At 40.7% G+C, this 16,286-nt stretch overlaps 3 protein-coding genes across 3 annotated transcripts in view; 1 reads left to right on the forward strand and 2 right to left on the reverse strand.

The window, feature by feature from the left end:
• Window positions 1-8,475, reverse strand: part of galns (galactosamine (N-acetyl)-6-sulfatase) — a gene marked incomplete at its 5' end in the record, with an annotated part of 19,065 nt that extends 10,590 nt beyond the window's left edge. Inside the window, 9 exon segments of the mRNA XM_035652159.1 lie at window positions 3,121-3,224; window positions 3,344-3,483; window positions 3,580-3,707; window positions 5,080-5,146; window positions 5,940-6,083; window positions 6,615-6,717; window positions 6,863-6,937; window positions 7,884-8,007; window positions 8,267-8,475. Of these exon segments, the coding sequence (XP_035508052.1) occupies window positions 3,121-3,224; window positions 3,344-3,483; window positions 3,580-3,707; window positions 5,080-5,146; window positions 5,940-6,083; window positions 6,615-6,717; window positions 6,863-6,937; window positions 7,884-8,007; window positions 8,267-8,374 (993 nt within the window).
• A 379-nt stretch (window positions 8,476-8,854) lies between these two features.
• On the forward strand, window positions 8,855-10,612 carry trappc2l (trafficking protein particle complex 2-like). Its single transcript, XM_035652161.1, has 5 exons — window positions 8,855-8,943; window positions 9,214-9,386; window positions 9,748-9,835; window positions 10,272-10,351; window positions 10,447-10,612. Exons 1-5 carry the CDS (start codon window positions 8,911-8,913, stop codon window positions 10,490-10,492), a joined length of 420 nt encoding a protein of 139 aa, XP_035508054.1. The 5' UTR covers window positions 8,855-8,910; the 3' UTR covers window positions 10,493-10,612.
• A 28-nt stretch (window positions 10,613-10,640) lies between these two features.
• pabpn1l (PABPN1 like, cytoplasmic) lies at window positions 10,641-14,152 on the reverse strand. The gene is made up of 6 exons (XM_035652160.1): window positions 13,882-14,152; window positions 12,894-13,017; window positions 12,287-12,354; window positions 12,094-12,200; window positions 11,878-11,965; window positions 10,641-11,368 (listed from the first exon to the last, which is right to left on the reverse strand). Exons 1-6 carry the CDS (start codon window positions 13,951-13,953, stop codon window positions 11,036-11,038), a joined length of 792 nt encoding a protein of 263 aa, XP_035508053.1. The 5' UTR covers window positions 13,954-14,152; the 3' UTR covers window positions 10,641-11,035.
• Window positions 14,153-16,286: the final 2,134 nt, after the last annotated feature.

Raw genomic sequence — 16,286 nt, forward strand, 5'->3', positions numbered from 1 at the left:
ACACACACAGTACCTCTTGTTGATTTTACTTCTTGCTTCTGACAAATAATGACGAGTTCCCTAATCCAGAATGAAGTGTTTTATGCTCCAGGAATACCACAAACTTGCTCTTTTACACCAGATCCTTATGAACGTGAACAAGGTAACAATGCACAGTCATGATATGGTGTTGTATGTGTGTACACATGTAGGCGAAAGCTGCATGTCTTCAGACTGCTCACTAATCTCTGCTTGCAGGTTTATTATAAAAAAAATTACAAAATGCCTCTCTTTCTAAATGAGTTTTTTTTTTTTTCTTGAGCGGGGGGGGCAAAGAAAAAGAGGAGAGGAAGTAGGGAGAGGACAAGGCCCGGGCAAGCAGGCGGCTGGAGCTGGAGCGAGCTGGTGTTTTATCTCCTTCTCCCAGTCCCAGTGAAAAGCTTTATTTTATTTATAAACTTTGAACTATTTTCAGATAAAATGCCATTTTTTCGCTGTCATCCTTGATCTTCCGTTCCATTCTCTCCTGAGCGAGCCTTAGAGGAAGACGGCATGCTCACAATCAGATAGCGCTATCAGGCCTCTGCAGCTGCACCACCATGTGCCGCTGTGCTCCTATCGCAGCGCCAGCACACATACACACACACACACTCGCTCACACACACAAGCTCCTAAGCACTGAAATGAATTCCTTTTTCTTCTGTATCCACAGAACTAGCCACAGAAAAGGGTTTGCAATGCATTCCATGATCTATCTGCACATCCAGACACTCACACGCGCGCACACACACACAGATGTAGTCCATCACTTCATTTTTCTTCTTCTATTTTTTTTTTTTTTAAAGTCTCCCTCACACAGACACACAAACCATTAAAGAAGACAGGACAAAAGGACACGAGAAGAAGCTAAACTGACATTTAGTTGGTAATAACTTGCATGACCAAAAACCCAAACTTTCAGACTCAGACTGGTCTGACGGAGGAATTTATCTCAGGAGTTGCCATCTTTTATTTCCCTCCTTTGTTAGCACTGCCCTCTTATACAGTCTACACTGAACTTCATTCTTTCTTCGTCCTTTGTTTTTGCCTTTTTTTGACTGACTCATCACTCTCTAATAATGTCACATTCTCTTTCTCTCTCTTTCTTTCCTTTCTTTCTGCATTGTGAGTGGTGATGTTGGTTATCTGAGAAGGCAGCGCTTCAATCCCTGTCTCTGCCACTCTGCCTGTGTGTCTGCTGCCTGATAAAATGCAACAAAAGGGATTGTGACGCTCGACAATATTGTGGGGCTGACACCCCCCACCCACTTCCCCATCTTTGTTCCTACAGCCACCACCCCTCATCATTCTGGCCCCTAGCCCCCCCACCACTTCCCTTAGGCACTGGAAGAATGCTGAATCTGCACCTGCTTCAGACCAACCATGCTCCTTCATTCCACTACACCTCCTTCCATCCTCCTAAGTTTCATCACTCAGATACATTCAGTGGGTTTTTGTGTGGAAATAGAAGCTAAAATGGTCTTCTACAACCAATCCCCCATCCCCCAAAGTATCCTCATTTTAATACTGTAAAGATGCATCTGTGCTCAGTGGGTAAAATAAACCTGCTGAAATCCCCTTTTAACAAAGGCCTGCATGGCTGTTTGTTGTCTCAAACATTTTGCTTGAAGAGCTTATGGACTTTTCAATGCACAGATCAAAAGAGATTTCACAAGACTACAATTAAGAGAGGGGGGCAACCCTGTGCCTGGTCTGTCTCCCCTCCCAAGCAGCACAGAGTGATAAATTCAGCGCTGTGGAGTACAGTAGCTCCAACAAAGCAGCTTTGTCATCACAACCCCAGAGAGCTTTAGGGAGGATCTATTGACCCTCATTCATACAGCCAGGACACAAACAAATACAAACACATACACACACACACACACACACACACACACACACATACATAGGTGTTTTGTGATGTTCTGCTTAGGTAAATATTATTTGCATCTGTTCTTCTTTCAGTGGTCTAGAAAGTTATATGTCACACATATAACTAATCCAACATACATAAAGCATAAAGCAAATAACTCAGAAGCATATACACACGCACACACATTGGTCAATTATAATGTGGCACAGGTGCAGCAAAGCCAACAATGTTGCTGGTAGTGTGGCAGCGCCAGCGTCTTTAGCACTTTTCCTCCTTTTTCTTTTTTCTACACCAACCACCTCTTTTACTTCTTCCTTGCTTCCTTCCCCGTAGCCCCCTCGCCTCCCTCCCCCCACCCCTCTGTTCCTTTATCCTGAGCGCCTGGCATATTCAGATACTGAAGTCCTCATTACAGCTCAATCCAACCTCAGCAAACACACAAACAGATTAGCCGCTTAAGACGCTCCCAATCCCCCTCTCCCTCGCTACTCTGCTGTGCTATCAGGCCCCAGCACACCCCTGTGAGATGAGCCAGGGGCAAGGCTTACTGCAGACTGCAGCCTCCGCTCGCTCCTCCACCAAATCCCTCTGCGTCACAGCCCCGTGTCACAGCTGCCCCTAATACAATTAAAAGTCATTTGCAGAACGCACAGGCTTAGAGGATCATGGTGTGGGTGGGGGGTTGAATTGGGGAAGGGGAGGGAGAAAAGAGACAGAGAGAGAGAGTTTGGGGCATTAATTCCAGCCAAACATATTTGAGGAAAATGTGGAAAATCGCCCACACGCTTCGTGGCCACAATCACATCTACATCTCACACACTATCTTTTCTGGAGTTCAATCGCTCCACAGAAGTTGAACATAGTCAAGATTAACTGGTTACAGCGCCATGAGAGTGCACATGTAAAGTGGTAAATGATACACAAATGAAACAAAACGCAACAATCATTCAAAAGAGAGGATTAGTGAAATAATTATTTCTTAAGTCTCAACCTGCTTTACAGTCCTATACATCGCCTGCAGCTTTACAGAGAACATTTCAGCCCCTGGTACCTGTTGATATGCAACATCAGGGAGTAACAAAGCTTAGAAGAACAAAAAACTGGCTCTGGATCTTGGGTATAAATCTTGTCTCTAGAGTAGATGGCAGGGATTAAGTGAACGATCGTCGATTTTTTTGGAAGCTTTATTTGATTTGAATTATTTGAAGATTTAAACGGGATATTCTCACCGTGCCCTCTTTGATGTGTCCAGGCCACCAGGCAATAGCAGGTTCCCTCATGCCCCCTTCAAAAGTTGTCTCCTTTCCACAGAGGAATGGCCCATTGCTGCCACCTAAAGAATCATAAGCACAAAAACAATCTATTCACATATCAAATCACACACCCAGGACAGATAATGAGTCCGATTTGGTTTCACAAAAAAAAAAAATTGTATGTGTTTGCAACACCTACTTTCATTTGGCCCAGACGTTAGAGCAGCTCCGTTGTCTGAGGTGAAGAAGACAAAGGTATTATTTTCTACGCCCAGATTCTGCAGCAATGACAAGATCTGACCGACGCTGTAGTCTAGCTCCATCACTGCATCGCCATACCTACAGAACACAGACAATAACAGCTTATATAATTCATATAATTATCTGACTTAAGCATCTGCAATAAAAGAGACAATTAGGTAGCATATTATGTACCGGCCTCGCTGGCTCTGCCCTAGGAAGCGCTTGGAGGCATAGACAGGGGCATGAGTGGCATCAGCTGCCCAATAAAGGAAGAAGGGCCGATGTGCCTCAGTCTGACGCAATATGAAGTCAAGGCCTTCCTGTAGAGGTGGGAGTGGGAGTTAGAGAGTGTTACAACACTTTCAGTGCAGATGTCAAATAAGTCCACTTACTGTGGCTTCATTCACAGTACTGCTGTCAGGCTGCATAAAGTAAATAACCTTTCTCACTTGCATACCACATACTAACTCTAATAATAATGTAGTACACTCAGTTGGCAATTTATTGGGTACACCTAGCGAAAAGTAATACACTCTCATAGAACAGTCCTGCAATAAACACAACCTTCATAAAAGTTAGAGTTTTCAGTTTTTGTTTAACCGGTTTTAGAGAGGTGTTGATTCAACTTTCATTAGAGGCTTTAGCTTTAGAGGCTGCAGTTTGGGTTAAATTGCATTGTTTTACTGAGAAGAATTTCTGACATTTTGTCCACTGCACTGACATCCGTGAGGGTAGAGTAAATATTAGAAACAGCTCTGAGTATAATGCAAAACCAAATCAACAAAACACTGAACATTATAATGGATTTGTTGCAAGGCTGCAGTAGTTTTAGCTGGGTGTACCTACGTAAGTGCCAGCTGAGTGTGTGTCTATTTGAAAAAAAAATTGTTCACTTAGAAAAGCCACCATTTATATACTAATAAATGGAAAAGCACTTTCTACTTTCAACTTGATTTTTAGCAGCTAAGTTGACATCTGTTGGTGGGCAACTTCCAGTTAGTGCAAAATAGGATAGTATATTCACTTTTGCATACTAACTGTTAAAACAGTGCTAAGCAAAAATGAAAAGGTGAAAACGTATTATATATAGCACTGAACTGTGACTCACTGTTTTTTTTTTTTGCAACACAAGCACGTCCTGCTAATAAACCCAGTTTTAACAACCAGAGATATAAACTGGTATTTCAAAGTTTAGCCTCTCTAAAACAATCAGTCTAGTCCTATAAGACATGCTAATATGAGCTTTACAAAGCTCTACTTGACACATCCATCCACTTCTTGTGATGACATAGTACACCTCTCAAGCATGCAGTGAGTCTCTGCAGGCTGCTTTTGATCCCTTTAGGAACAGAATGGGAGGGACTGACGTACAACAGAGATAATGAAGTAGAGTGGGCACAAAAGTGAACAATCCACTCCTGCTGGTGAAAAGAATCAAAGGCCAAAACCAGGCTTTAATTGCATTTTTAAATTGTTTAATAGATGATTAATGTTTTTGTGCTTTTGTTTTAGTGAGGCTAAGACAATTTCCCACACTGGTGGACAAAAAAGTTGCATTCTATTCCTCTATTCTATGAATAGTTTTACATAGGAGACTGAAACAAATTGGGTGTACCTGACTCACTCTGCTCCGCTAACAGGGCTGTGTCATCTGAGATAGAGACAGCCTTAGACAGATGAGCCTTAACTTACCTGCAAGTACATCTGTGTGAGGTTGGACTCCCCAGTCTTCCTGTCAATCTTGAACTCCTCATAGTATCTGGAAAAAAAGTGGGTTGACATAATTTATTAAATAAACCTTCATTATCAGTTAGCCATCAGCCCATCTGAATACCTGCTAAGGCCTCACCATGCCTCTCTTACCTCTGCTTACTCAACCGCATGAAATGATTCTTTCACCATGACCTGATTGTATTGTCAGGCCTTTCATTTTGCCTCTAAATTGACCGAAACTACTGCAGACAATATCATTAAGACAATGGGAGCAAATTTCCCTCCCATTCCCAGACTGTGCTTGCAGGAGATTTTGGTGAAAGACATATTTGGGAAGTCTCAGCAGAGCTGAGCAGAGGGAACTGTTATGAGGCGTTGCCGAAGCGTGGCGCGGTGAGCGGAGAAGCAGTGACAGGCATCTCTCTTTCTTACGCTTCACTTCCTCCAGGTGTCTCCGCATATAGCCAATGCAACCTGCCGTCTCTTGAGGGCGTGTGTGTCTGTGTGTATACGTGTCTATTTGTGTGTGTATGTCTGTCCAGGGCCCAGGTATGCAGCGCTGATTAAACCCACGGCTAAGCGAAAAACACGCCCGGCTGCCAGTTCCAATGACCCTGAATACACATATGGCTGTTTTGGGGAAAACAAATGGGCGGAAAATGGAATACACAAGCACAGCTGGTACAGAGAAAGAAGAGGAGGGGAGACACTCATCTCATCCAGAGGAGCAGCCAGCCAAACTATTCCTCTGAGTCATGGGGAAAGAACATTTTTATAGATTCTCAACCTCTGCTTCTGTCTGCTGTTATGTATATCTGAGTGCTTGAGTGTGATACTACCTGCCAACCATCTCAGAGTTGTTGTAGACAGGGATGTTGGGTCTGACGCTGCTGTTGTAGGGGCCAAAGTGGCAGTTTGGTGCACCGAACCATTCATCAAAACCATTCTCCAGAGGCAGGTACTGTGGTCTGTGGCCCAGATGCCTGTAGTGACAAACAAAGTGCAATCACACAGTGCAAGATCAATGTGGCTGAAGGATGGTTTTCATGTTTTTGCATGTTTAAATTTAGACCACTAATACAAAATCACATATACTTGTGCTACGACATACCATTGTAATGTATACTGTGGAAATTATCATTAGAAATGTATAGATCATTTGTAATAAATTTGTAATCCATTTAAAAAAAATCATTAAAATTCTATTTATTTTTCCAATTTACCAACGTGGAAAGAGCAGTGGATAGTGGTGACTCACATCATTCAGCTCATTCAGACTGTTAATTCATACTCATGGGCTGCATTTATATAATGCTTTTATGCAAATCGCTTTACGTTTTGCATCTCGTTCACCATCAGGAGCAATTTGGGGTTGGGTGTCCTGCTCAAGGACACTTCTGCATGTGGACAGACTATCTCCTGAGCCACAGCCACCATCACCTATCGTCATCAGCATAACCTCTAAACTTCAGGAACCTCTAAAAACCAGGATTAAAGAAAGATAAAGGGCTCACCACTTGCCAACTATCTTGCTGACGTAGCCCTTTTTCTTCAGCATCTGGGGTAACAAAATCTCATCCTTAGAGATTCCTCCCACTATCTCCTGTGGTGTGTATGCTATAAAAAAAGGTCAAATTTTAGTGTACAAAACTTTCCATTACTTTATTGCACACTGTACATTATAGACTAAGTAATGAGAAAACCTGCAAGAAATTATTTGCAGCTGGATGATTTGCACAGTAAGGATATACTGAGTGCGTACCGTTTCTGGCGTGGGCATTAGTGGTGTAGAAGCCGTTTCTGACAGGTAACCTCCCGCTGAGTAATGCCGCTCTGGCTGTCATTAAATAATAGAAAAAAAGTCATTAGGATTTCTGTATGTTGGTCTTTTAAATGCTTTTTTACTGTCAAACAAATACTGGTGTCCTCTTCCCAATGTTACATACTGTATATTGGAGATTACAAATTAATTTGTCCAACCCGTAAAGTATTTTGGTTATATTGGTTTATTCAACAATTATACCTTTATCTTTCAGCTTTTTAAGAATTTGTTTTCTGTAACTACCAAGTTTAATACCCTTTACGCATCTCTGCTATACTCCATTATGTACCCAATCAACCTTTATCAAATCTAATCTCTGCAGTCAGGAGAAAACCTGTATCTCCACAGTTCAACTCAAAAAGAAGCATCTTTTCAGCTATGCTCTGCATTTTTTAAGTCTATCAGAATCAGAAATACTTTAATAATCCCAGGGGGAAGTTACTTAAAATATTATATATATATATAACATAATATAATATATTAAATTACTTTATCTATCTACTTTCCATGAACAAAAAAGGCACACAAACTCTATTCTGAATACATAGCTTTTTATACAGATACCTAAAAGCATGAAAGTGTTCAAACTAGAATTGAAAGGTTTCTCACAAGAGTTGTATTTGAAGATGCGATGTGCAAGCTTAATTTAAGCCAGTGGTGGAGGAAGTATTCAGGAAGTACTAATATCACAATGATAAAAACACTGTAAAAAGTGTGAAAACTTAATTAGAGTATTGAAGGTAAGAGTACTTAATGCAGAAAAATGGCTCCTGTGACTGTTAAATTACTATTTTCAATATGGATTCACCTGCTGATTATTTCAACATCTGAATGATGTGACAATAAAAAACACAAGTAGAGATCGAAGGCTGCAACTGCGATAAGAGAAATGAATCTAACATCTTTCAAAACAGGAACTGCTGGTTCAGGTTCTGTTTTGCAACATTTTCAGCTGACTCACATGGGGAACAGAGTGGGTTGGCAGTGTAGAAATTTGGAAGCAGCATGCCCTGAGCAGCCATCTCATCCAGGTTTGGGGTCTCTTTAGAAGGCTGGCCAAACACCCCCAAGTCTCCCCAACCCATCTGAAGAGCACAGTGGACATAGGGATAGCTTATTAACAACTCCTGTCTACATTCACACCAAGAAAGGTAAAACACACATGCAAAGACAGACATAGACACAGGCTGCAGTGTTCAGTTTGATGTACAGAAACACAGTTACTCCTCAGAGAGAGATATAAAACAAACACAGAGAAAATGAAAGCGACAGAGACATATTCTCTCAGACTCATCCACTCCTGAAACAGAGCAAAAGACACGAGGGAAAGAGAAAATAACTTACATCATCCATGAGCATGACGATGATGTTTGGAGGTGAAATATTTGGTGCCTTTTCTGTCAGGGAACAACATATTATTGCACAAAACAGAGTTAGAGTTACAGTACACATCACTCGCCTTGCTAAGCTTTAGTCATATGAGCATCAACCTCGAGGAAGTGGTTTGTTTGCCTTCGTGCGGGTCTTCAGCGCAGCGCTTGCGCATACATAATAGAGCAATTGTTTTAAATGTTTAAATTTTAAATGAATTTAGATAAATTTGAATTTAGATGAATTTAATAGATTTTTATTTTGTTGACTTCTGATTTTGGTAGCGTTGTATAGCAGGATTAAATCGTTAAAATTGAGCGTAAAATTGTTCCTTGACTTTTGGTGCATTCAGGGACTTATGATAAATGTTGTACGTCCGAGATCAAATTTGAAATTGCCCGGAAAGAATGAAAACATGAACCATGTAACAAATGTATTTTGGTCAATAAAATATCAAACTTACAATATAAATAAGTTGCATGAATAATGGAGCTAAAACTAATGGTGTGTAAAACATAACAAAATCAGCCACTCTTCAATAAGCCCACTTTTACAACAACCTTTGAATGCAACATAACACGTGATAGCATCTGACAGCTCAGAGGAGGAACACCAACATGGCGGTGTGTATAGCAGTAATCGCAAAAGAGGTAATTATTCGTGTTGTTAAATGTCCCAGATATTATCCACAGCCGGTTTCTTAGAGTTAAAGTATTGTCCTTGTTCTCTAAATCGTCTCTAGGTAAATGTCAGCTTTCTGTGTAGGTCCAGCGGGTTGAAATACCCAAACAGAGCAACGTTAACAGCTAACATTAACTTAGCATCGTTTTATTCTGGCTGCTGTTACCAATTAGTGTTTGTGCAAGGGGTTCAAACAGGTTCGTTATTAAGTGTTTGTACTCTTTATGACCTTTTCCCAGAACTACCCGCTGTATATTCGCAGTGTGCCCACTCAAAATGAGCTGAAGTTTCACTACACAGTACACACCTCTCTGGATGTGGTGGAGGAGAAGATCTCAGCTGTGGGCAAATCTTTGGGAGACCAGAGAGAGCTGTACCTGGGTCTGCTCTATCCCACTGAAGACTACAAAGTGTATCCTTGTGTTTTTTTAAAAGGTTAAGGGTTGGGATAACCAAGACAAGTGCTCCAAGCGCCTGATTTATGTTTTAAGTAGATTTTCCTTCCTTTATAGGGTTTATACTGTGATCTAAGGTTAATTATGTTTTTAACAGCAGTGTTAACATATCTTTATTGTAGCTGAAGAATATAATTAAATGTACAAAGCTTTACTAACCAAGAAAGAGGCGGAAACCTCATATATGCCTGTATTACAAGAAGCATTCCTCCTATTTATTGTAGAATGGATAAAGTCTGATTGTTAAGTGTGTGAGACTTGCAAATACTGTAATCGTCTCTTACAGGGGTAACTGAATGTCCTTAACTGGCAATCTAGATATGGATATGTAACCAACTCCAAGGTGAAATTTGTCATTGTTGTGGACTCATCAAACACATCATTACGGGACAATGAAATTAGAAGTGTAAGTTGAGCCTAAATTGATTGCATGTCTAATAATCAAACACAGCCCAACAAGCATAATTCTCCAAAAGCCACATTTGTATTGTGTAATACACATCTACAAACTCTGTCAGGATGCTGATCTTATGTTATACAGTATGTGTGCAAGTGCTGAATTATACTTTGTTGCCTTATACCTAATGAACAAACAAACGTTAGTTTTCTACAATGTTTTTCACTGTAATGATCTTACAGATGAATTTATGTAAGCTAATTTCAGAAAAGCTGCTACAATACTGTCAAAGACTTTTGTAGTAGAGCTTTTTGATATTTTCTCAGTGCAGCTGTCAAGGCAACTTAGTCCTGCTACACATACATGATCCTGCGATACAATTTGATGTGCTTGTTGATTTTTTTTAACTTTAAATGGTTTAAAGCAGTAACTTGTTCTATTCCAGATGTTCAGAAAATTACACAATTCTTTTACCGATGTGATGTGCAACCCATTCCACAATCCTGGGGACCCCATTCAGTCTAAGTGAGTTCATTCTTCTAAAACTTGATGTTCAACAAGATTTGCGTCACTATTTTCCTAATATGGCAGTGTTTCATTGTTTTACAATCATTCTCCAGGGCCTTTGATGGTATCGTATCTGGAATGATGGTGCAAACTGGCTGACATCCCGTCTACCCCTTCGTCTGAGCTTCCACTGTACAGAATACCCCTAATTTTTTGCTGACATGTTGCCTTGATTATTGAAATGCCGACGTAATAAATCTTAACTATTGTTGTACATCACTACGTGTGTTATTTACTACAAATGGAGCACCGGATCATTATTTTATTTATTCATTCACTTACATAGCAAAGAACTTATAAGTTATACATAGGGAGGATTTATACATAACATTGCAGGCAGCAACACGATACATTCGCATCAATTTGTAAAAACGGTAAGAGATGCAAACTGCATAACATTTTGAGGATTGTCCCATGCATTCACAGCAACATAAGCTTATAATGCAACACCTCTGACTCCAGTCCTCATTCTTCACATCTCAGCTACTGGAAGGACTGATGCAGGGGTGCAAATTAGAAAGTCATCTCTGCCATCCGTTCTGGCTTTCTCACGTGATGCTCAACTCAGCAATTCCTGGAAACACTTCTTTTAAAATGAATCAGTTCTATTCACCCACTTTAGTATGTATGCTGTGGGTAGCGCTAGCGCTGTTGAGGGTAGTGCTGTCCACTCGACCCTGCCCCCAACTCCTCTGATGGTGGGGTGATGAGAAGAAGACATGGATATCGTTTAGGCATCTGTTCATGGTAGTCCATGTGTCCCCACTGTCTCTTCCCCACTGAGGGGCCTCCGTAGTAAGGGTGGGGCGTTTGATGTTGTGGCCTGGTCGATTGGTACCGGAACCTCCCTCGGGAGCTGTTCTGGTATCGGGGTGGACGGTAACCACGGCCTCTCCCTCTGGAGTGGCCACCTCGGTGACCACCTCCCCTGTCTGTGGTGCTGATGCCGGGCATGTTGGTCCTCTTAGGCATTACCTGCAAGCCAAAGAACACTGGTTTTTACTGTACTGTTTAGGATGATTGAGAACTGTTTAAAGATATACCATGTTTGCTGTTCAGAATATAAAGACAAGTAAAATTTATTGCAAAATGGAAGATATGGGTGCTCTGACAGGCTTGCTTTAAAAGGAATATTTAAAATCAAATTACATGACTTTTTATGTTTGTTCTTACGTACACCAAAACATGTGCAAGGTTATTTTCTCCAGTGGATCAAATGGTATTTCTCAATTCAACAGGAGGGATAATGATGAATCATAAGAGGAAGTGCTAAATTGCAGCTCTACCCATCTAAAACTGTTTAAACACTACTACACGATATCCTTCCCCTGACAAAACCAAGCACATATCTATACCATACTATCTGCAACTTTCCTAAAATCTAGTGTTAGTTTTACCTTGGGTGCTGTAGACTTGGCTGTTTTAGATTGTGAGTAGCCAACTAGTCTGAGGGTAAGACTAACGTGTAGTGTAATGCTCCTCACCTTAAGGACTCTTCCTCTGAACAACGTCTCATGCAAACCAATAGCACTATGCACAGAGTCTCGATCAGAGAATTCAATGTAAGCAAAGCTGTGAGGGGGGGAGAGAAAAGACCAACAATAACATAAACCTTGATGCAAACATACTTAGCTGTATTCTATGGTAGGAAAAAGAAAAAAAGTATAAATACATAAGTAAATGCTAAAAGTTGAACCCACCCCTTGGGATGACCAGAGAACCTGTCACACAGGATGGTAACTCGGTTGACAGGGCCACAGCCGTTGAAATGGATCTCCAGCTCATCTGCAGTAGCCCCATAGTCTACCTAGGATTTGTTCAACAGTGCGTCAGACTAGAGGTGTGAAAAAACACATGCTCAGTATGAAGAAAAGACAGATGGACAAGTCTTACATTTCCTACATAGACTGATCTGTTGTCTGCGTCTATCCTCTCCTCAGGAGTCATATTGTAGAAAGGTCCTGTGAAGTGAAGGAAACAAAAACAATTGTATATACTGCTGTCGCACATGCAATGTAAAAGCATGTTCTGTCTACACTGGGTTCACTCCAGGTGAAATGAACACAACGGTTACTTTTTAACCAACGTATCAACTTCTTGCATCATCTTTGACAATACACATCTCAGAATCAGAATCCGGCTCCCCTCTGATTGTATCTCTGTTCTGAGGAACCGAAAGGGGAGGAAAGAGAGGGTGGAAGGGATGAGGAGACGCACAGAGGCAGAAAATCGCCACAGGCAGCAAGGAGGACCCTTCTGGTTCTCTGGGGCTCACTGCTTCGTCTCATTGGGCAGTGATGAGGCACATGTGAAGTGTCCCAGGTGTTAGCCAGATGGTGAAGAATGTGGCTACCTCTCCTGCCGGGAGCCCGAGATGCTACACACCTGGCTAAGAATACGCTGTCGAGGCTTCCTAAATGCATAATCAGCATTTAGCTGTACAACAATGTGACACAATAACAAACCACAAGGCGGATAAGACCCGTGTGTGCTGCCTCACCGGGCCGAGGGCTGCTGGTCAGGAGCTGCATCTCTCCTGCATCACACCTCTCCTCCTCCTTCAGTCTTTCCGACTCTTCTTCCATTTCCAGCTCCTGAACCCTGGCCTTGATGGCCGCCAGCTCCTGGGAAAAATACACAAGCATGGAAACATGATCATCCAGTCACTGTGGACTTAAGCTGAATACACTGAAAACCAGACTGGTGACAAATTACAAGGAAAACCTGAATGAATGAATGAATGAATGAGTGCAAAAACATAAAGGCGAATAAGAATATCTTTTGGATGAATGGCATTAAGTCAGTGGCGTGTGGTGGCCCAACATCTTTAAGAACTACACTTTCTTTAATTTGTCACCCATCTGTGAATTGATTGTGACATAAAAAGATATAGCGTGATAGCCTGGATATTGTCTTGTATATAAATCTGCATTACAATGAAACTATGTGGTTAAACAGTAGTGGTTTGGTATCTGAAAATGTAGTGACCAGAAGGGATTGACTTCTTTGGACCAGCATGTCTATGTTATTATTTGAAGTTGTAGTGAAGTAAATATCCTACAATATCTTAAAATACAGTCAATTTGAACGCACAATGAACATTTGATACTGTCCAGATAGAGTTTTCCATGTAGCTGGCCTGAGGTTTTAATATCTATACGTAAAACAGGATTTTACCATCAGTTATTTAAGTGTCTGAACCCCACTGTGTGTTCTTCCACCTGGACATGCACACGATTGGCTCCATGTCGAACAAGTCCCTCAGCATGTTACACTGGATGTGGCTCACGGATGTTGTTCTTTGTACATAACGTTTATCAGTGATATATATATATATTACATATGGATATAACGACACTACATAGCATAGCTTATGTTTGCGTTTGTCCAACGTGACAACCGTCATTTGTTCGCCCACCCGACGTGCGTACAAACGAACAAATGTTGACGGCAGCCTTTTGATTCACTGCAAACACAATGATACCCACCGGGTCCTCGGCGAAATGCTCCCCCATGGACTCGCCCTCCAGGTAGCCGTACTCCAGATGATTTTCCGCCATGCTCACTGCTCAAACATGGCATCTGCAAAGCCGACTGCAGCTTGCCGAAAAAAAAAAAAAACAACCCGCCACAGAAAATACCTCACAGTTAGGGAAACGGGCTGATGGTGCACGGACACGACACCTGACAGCATATGAGGTAAGCTAATAGATATCACCTGTGAATGAGACACATGACGCGCTGGATTGATTGACAGGAGCGCGCACGTGAGAGCGACGCTGGAAGAGAGAGTCTACGTCCCAGTGGCGCATCGACGAGGGGCCGACCCTCTCCTCTGCCCTTAGTACCCTTATTCATTCCTCTCCTCACCTCTCCCCCATGACTTACACCTAGTAAAACTACAGTTAGGCTACAATATTATATTTTGTACAACATTCCTTTACAGTAAATGACAGTAATTCTTCAAAATCGAACAGAATTTATTTGGTACATTTTGTTGAAGCCTAGCTATTTGACAGAAATCACAGGAAGTTTTGTTGCAGCCTAATCTTTAGATGTTATTTGGTGATTTAAACTCACTCCCTTAAGAAACTACAAAACTATCCATTTTGCATATGTGATGTAAGGTTTGATTGTATGGTTTACACTGTGCTTTTTTTTAACAAGACATGTTAAAATGTCTGTGAAAACCACAAACTTTGTGATATTACACCTGTGGAATAATATGTTCATTTTGTGTGAATATGACAAAGACAGCAACAAAAACCTAATTGTAGGGAGAAATATTGCAAGTTTCGACCACTAGAATTTTACAATATACAGGAAATTTGAAGAGTTACTTGATTATTGCATTTAGTGTATTTATCCATCTAGTTTTCCCCTTTTATTTCCCCTTAAGTAGTGTTGAAGAATCATTATCATCATTAGTATTCTATTTGACAGTTTATATTCAGTTGTTGTAACTCGTCAGTGAAGCTATATGATGATATACTAAGTATTTTTTTACTTAAAAACCATCAAATTCCATTGAATGGAAATATTTTGGACGTTTTGTGCAAATTCAGCCTGACATATCTAGTGTATGGAAGCGAGTGTATAGAAGCGTTGGGATCTCCACTAGAATTTAAAACAACATTTTGTGGGTATAAACAAAGTTTTTCTGCACAGCATGAGTTTGTACTGACTGACTCACCAGCATCTTGCAAGGTTTAACCTGGTCAGAATGTACGATAGATGTAATTGATCAAATTAAAATTTTAATTAGTTTAGTAGAATATATGTGAACTCGAAGAATATATGTCTTTAAGCATCTTTCAAATTATAAATACTTGTGACAGTAATGATGTCAAAGACATGGACTGAGCTTGTTTGTGTGCTATACATTCAAAAGTGTGTGGGAGTGTTGGCATATAATTTGAAAACATTATATGAATTTTTCAGTATGTTCTTTAGATCTGCTGCTATCCTATTTCTGACCCAAGGGAATGCAATAATACAGTATGACTTCTGAAGTTTACAGTGATAACTTTGTGTTACTAATGATTCAGTAACAAGGGATCATTTTCCTCTTCTGAGGATGTCATCTCAGAGTATGCCTGAGTGTAAAGAAGAAAAGCAACAAGAGTGATGAATATTTCATTTCATGTTTTAATTACACAGTTACATTGTTCAACACAGACAATAACCTGAATTAGAATGTTTTACAGCTTCACACATCCAACAGAGCGAACAGTTAAAGAGCGGTATTAGCAACAGGGAGGAAAGCATGCAAGAAATAAATACAAATCAGAATTTAATTCTTCTGGCACAGTTAACTTCATCTAAAAACGGCAACAGGACCTTTTGAAGAGGGAAATAAAACAAAAGGAGAAAGATCTTCAAAGCGCCAACCTTTCCTACAGAAACATGTTTTTTCTGTAATAATGTATTGCACAATACAGTATAGAATGCTTCCCTACACATATAAAACCATAAACCTTTTTTCAATTTATGTAAAGGTAAAAACAGGACCATCCTGAGCCATGGCTTTTGGGAAAACAAGTGCTGAATCCACTGTTTGCCACTTTAGCTTTCTGCTGTAGCTATTCATCAGTGCCTGTTTCACAGGAAGGACGTGTCACCATCACATCAGATGAGCCTTGAAACTTCATTGGTAGAGTTACTGGTTAGGGTAGGGAGAGACAAATGCCAACCTGCTAATATTTGTCTTTTCTAAACATGCGATTTGCCCATATCATGTACAAAATTAAACAAATAGAAAAGTGGCTGATGTAAATTGTTCAGAGACCCTTGGATGGTATTCACAATAGCAGAGCCCTTATGCGTTAGCCATCTATAATATCTTCACAGAGAAAGGGATGTGACACCTCAGCACATATCTCAATTGTTTCAT

Source organism: Morone saxatilis, unplaced genomic scaffold, assembly GCF_004916995.1.
Source record: "Morone saxatilis isolate NCDOM2014 unplaced genomic scaffold, NCSU_SB_2.0 Contig11, whole genome shotgun sequence".
NCBI lineage: Eukaryota > Metazoa > Chordata > Actinopteri > Moronidae > Morone > Morone saxatilis.